Below are 4,601 nucleotides of genomic sequence, written 5' to 3'. Positions count from 1 at the left end.
TAAACATCCCGCCCCGGGCAGCCACCAAACTGCAGAGAGCTCTTTTTTTTTTTTTTCCCCCGTGGAGACAGGAGCAGATGTGATGCCAAGTGACCTCAGGCTGCAGTCAGAGCGAAGCCCGGCCCGCAGGACCTTTTTGGGAGCTTTTGACATATCTGCTGTGACGGCACTTTTAAAAAATCTCGGAGGCGGCGTTGAAGCAGCGCCCAGGCTAACTTGGCTGGTTCAGTTCATCACCCCCCGGGGTTTATACAACCACTTGTTGTTCTCTCCAGGCACCGAAAGCGGGATGCTCACACCTCGCCACTGACTATAGTGGTGATATGCCTGGCCAAAATAATGTGTAGGGGTTTCAGGGTGAGAGTCAGCCACCTTTTCCTACCCTTTCCTGAAAATTCTGGGGACTTGGGGTGTTTGCCAGCCATCGGGTCCATTCACGAGGCCAGGCAGGATCTATGAGACGAATGCCACAGGCGCGCATTAGCTTTGGCTTCATTGCCGTCTGATCAGGTCTTGCTTTTTTCCCCCCATTTTCCTGTCACTTGGAAAAAGAGACATCTACCACGGGTTTTGTCCCTGCTCTGTAGAGCATTCATCCCATCAGAGATGTGGTGCAAAACTTTTGCAGCACCGAGATGCCATTGGAGACCCTTTAGTTGGAGAGCGTCGCTTTTTCCTTTGCTTTTTTGTTTCTTTTCCTCTTTTTTAAAAGCGTAGTTCTTCACCACACTGATAAAACACTGGCTCCCTCGTTGCAGGATGTGAAGTTACCCCTGATGTGAACATCTCTGGTCAGAAGTTTAACATCAAACTTCTGATTCCGGTGGCGGAGGGAATGAATGAAATCTGGCTTCGCTGCGATAACGTAAGTTTATCGCTTGGACTGGCCGTCTCTTCGCCCTTTGCCCGCCGTCAGCTCATGCTGGGATGTGCCGTCTAGCTGGGTTAATTAAAAAAAAAACAGAAAATGCACTCATACGTGTATGATCTCAGTGTTCACGCATGTGAATTTGGAGTAGAAAATCAGCCCCTGCTCTTCCTTGGCTTTGTCCTGTGGTTATAGTCTACACGTTGGCCGAGTTTCTGCCCGTCTTTGTCCATGTTTGAGTCTCCTGGGGCTGGAAGGGAAATAAAGGCTCCCTGGAGTTTTATTCTGGGGAAGGGGGGTGGCAAGTGGCACCCTCACCTCTCTGACGGGCAGGGGTCTGTGTTTTGGGGGGGGGCAGGAGACGCAGTACGCCAGCTGGATGGCCGCCTGCCGCCTGGCCTCCAAGGGCAAGACGATGGCCGACAGCTCCTACGGCATGGAAGTGCAAAACATCCTCTCCTTCCTGAAAATGCAGCATTTGAACCCAGATCCGCAGCTGATTCCGGAACAAATCACCACCGACATTAATCCCGAGTGTCTGGTTTCTCCTCGCTACCTGAAAAAGTACAAGAACAAGCAGGTACGTGCTCGCCCGCTCTCCCGGCGCGGTGTTGGTGTTGGCGTGGACCGGGCTGACCGTGCACCCGTTTCGACGGTAGCCAGCCTTTAACACTTTGTGTTTTGGATGTCGTCACTTAATCGGATGCACCCGGTTACTAAAATGAGATGCTGACTGGAATGCGTGGTTTCGATCCAGCACCTGGGGATGGCACCCACGACCTTAATTATGCCGTATATTATGCGACGGTGCACATACACAGCCTCGGCAGCAGGGAACCATTTATTTTAAATACATTTAAAATATATTTACTGATTTTTAAAATACATTTTTGGGAATGGTTTTTGCCCCTGCTGATACCGAGTGACGGTGCAGCAAAGCGTGGGTCAGCCGCCCCCGTCTCTCCCCGCGCAGAGGTAGCAGGGATGAGATGAAATCAGTTCCCGGTGCTGGGATTAAAACCCCTTCCCTCGCACAGAGTCCGTGCAGAAATCCTCAGGATCAGCGGAGTTGCAGTTGCTTGCCGTGCTTTATCCAGACTTGGCCGTAATGCCGTTTGCATATTTCTCTCTTTACTTTTTCCACTACTTCCAAATGCCAGTCCTTGAAACATTGCTTCATTTTGAGTTGCTGTGACTTGTGCTTGAACTCCACGCTACATTCGATCCGTGCATGACAGGGCTGAACTGTTCTGCGCTGGAAATAAATGCATGACTTTCTGAAAGACATTATATGTCAGGACAGCGGCAAAAATAAGTAAGGCATTGCTCCATGGCCTTTCGGTGACTTAATCGTTCAGCTGTAGCTTCGCAGCCCGCGTGCTTCGGGCCGGCTGTGGCTAGATACGATTTCTCCAAACCCAGAAGAAGGCTGCAAGTCAGAGAAGCAGGAAAAATATAACTTTTTATTGGCACAGCACGATGATTTCCTGGCAGTGGAGTTATATTTTATATAGCCCTTATTATTCTTCTGAATAAGCCTTTATATCCACTTGGATGGAGGAGAGGCTGCATAAATATACCATTTTAACATATATAGTACCTTCTAGGCTTGAACTCAGTAAAATGGAGGCACCTGGAAAAATATTAGCTCGCAGAACTTGCTTACCGTGCAGGTATCCTCGTTATAAAAATAACCTCCATCGAACCGCGGGGATGGGCACGAGCCCTCGCACCTCGCCTTGCTCCACGCCGGGCCAGCAACCGCGATGCAAACGCCGGGTCCCCTATAGACATCAGCTCACCAGCAGGTTTAGGGTCTTCCTTTATGGCCAGAGGCAGAGCTTGGAGAAGCAGAGGACGTTTGCCGGCAGCACGCGTGCTGGCACAGCTGGGAGGGACAGAGGGATGGAGGCTGCGAGAATGCAAGGAATTTGGCCACGAGGGTCTCTCCGTGCCCCGGCACGGGGGAAAGAGGAGGAGGAGGAGGAGGAGGAGGCAGCTGTGCAGCCCACAAATGGTGCCGAAGTAGGAATCCGCAGTGGACCTTGCTGGAGGATTCATAGAGGCGCTTGGTCCCACACCAGCCCCAGACCTGCTTGGGTGATATTTGTCTCCGCACGCCCTTGCAGCAGCATCGGGTTGGGAGCACCAAATCCTAATTGCCAAAAAAACCCCACCCCACCCCAAAATAAGCGTATTCACAGCCTTGCTGGGGTTTGGTGTTGGAGCGGCATCCAGCCGGCTTGCAAGGGCAGATGCATCCCCAGGAAGCCCGGCTGATATTATCCTCCAGCCGCTGCTTACCCCGAGCAGCATCCCCATCCTTTCTCTGCTTCTCTCAAACAAAAGGAGCTATTGAGCTGACGGCCCGTAGGGAGTAAATGGGCTTGAGTTTGTGCAGAGGGGTGGGGAGGAGCGTGAAGACACAAATTCTCCTCCGAGCTGGCAGCTTCCCCCTCCCCTTCATCCACCAGCAGGACCAAAACCATCTCTACACGATGCCGGCCAGCCGGGACCACGCCGGTGCTCAGGCGGGGCCGGCACGAGCGGTGAATCTCTGCTCGCTTGTCCCCTCTCCGTCCTCACGTTCACTTTGGCTGCTTTTCCACCTAAGAAATTGTGCATGCGGTTTTTTTGCTTGAACTTTGGTTTGCAGTTAATTTACACTTTTTTCTTTGCTTTGTTGCCATATTTCTGATTGCTTTTTTTTCTTTCTGCCTCCTTTTCTTTTTTTTTTTTTCGCCTTGCCATCTACAGCCAGGCTATGTAAGAGACTTGGTAAGTGACAGCAACAATAAAATTAAGATAAATTTAAGATCGAACTTAAAATAGTCTAGAACCCCTTTGGTTTGGAGGGCAGCAATGAAAAGACTAACAAAACCCACACCCTCCCCGAGAAACTTGGGCCCTGTTTGGTTTTTATAATGGTCCCCGGTGATTTACGCTGCGAAACTGGAAACCCTACACCAGAAATTTGCCCCGCCGCTTGTTCACATCTTGCGTCTTAAACTACCCGAGCCTGAGCGGCTCTTTGCCTCCAGACAGTTCAGATCTATATTTGATTTTATACGTCTGGAGACACGGACCAAAAGCAGCTCCACATTTATCAGCCCTGGTCACAGGCTTTGAGCAGTCGTAGCTGAAATAAGACCTCAGGGTAGAAATTAGAGATTATCTGCGTTGTTCATAACCGCGATGGCTCCCAAATGCCTCCCGAGTCGTTACCCGCTCGCGCGACGGTCAACGTGCCACTAACGAACCCCCTTTGCCTAAAGCCGGTGTGTCTCGCCGCCCGCAGATCACGGCACGCATCCTGGAAGCCCACCAGAACGTCGCTCAGATGAGTCTCATCGAGGCGAAGATGCGGTTTATTCAAGCCTGGCAGTCGCTGCCGGAGTTTGGCATCACGCATTTCATTGCAAGGTCGGTGGGGCTGCTGGGCAGAACAGGAGGAATTTCATGAATAAATACACAGAGTATGTTAAATATGCGGCACATCCTTAGCTGCGGAAGTTGCACTGGAACTGAAATTAAAAGCATTAATTGCATCGACTTAAAATCGGTTTTATAAGTTAACTCGGCTGCTGAATTTGACACGTGTAGCCGTGTATCGCAGGCTTTGCATTTATTAATCCCTCGCCGTGTCGCAGGTTCCAGGGGGGCAAGAAGGAGGAGCTGATCGGCATCGCCTACAACCGGCTGATACGGATGGACGCAAGCACGGGCGACGCCG

At 51.1% G+C, this 4,601-nt stretch overlaps 1 protein-coding gene across 1 annotated transcript in view; it reads left to right on the top strand.

The window, feature by feature from the left end:
- LOC104167620 (fermitin family homolog 2-like) overlaps positions 1–4,601 on the top strand; it is a gene marked incomplete at its 5' end in the record, with an annotated part of 19,561 nt that overhangs the window by 12,929 nt on the left and 2,031 nt on the right. Inside the window, 5 exon segments of the mRNA XM_009707930.1 lie at positions 759–865; positions 1,227–1,448; positions 3,626–3,646; positions 4,167–4,291; positions 4,519–4,601. The exon segment at positions 4,519–4,601 is cut by the window's right edge and continues 17 nt beyond it. Coding sequence (XP_009706232.1) covers positions 759–865; positions 1,227–1,448; positions 3,626–3,646; positions 4,167–4,291; positions 4,519–4,601 — 558 coding nt within the window.

Source organism: Cariama cristata, unplaced genomic scaffold (genome assembly GCF_000690535.1).
Source record: "Cariama cristata isolate BGI_N322 unplaced genomic scaffold, ASM69053v1 scaffold14009, whole genome shotgun sequence".
Taxonomy (NCBI): domain Eukaryota; kingdom Metazoa; phylum Chordata; class Aves; order Cariamiformes; family Cariamidae; genus Cariama; species Cariama cristata.
This window is presented reverse-complemented; position numbering and strand designations above follow the sequence as displayed.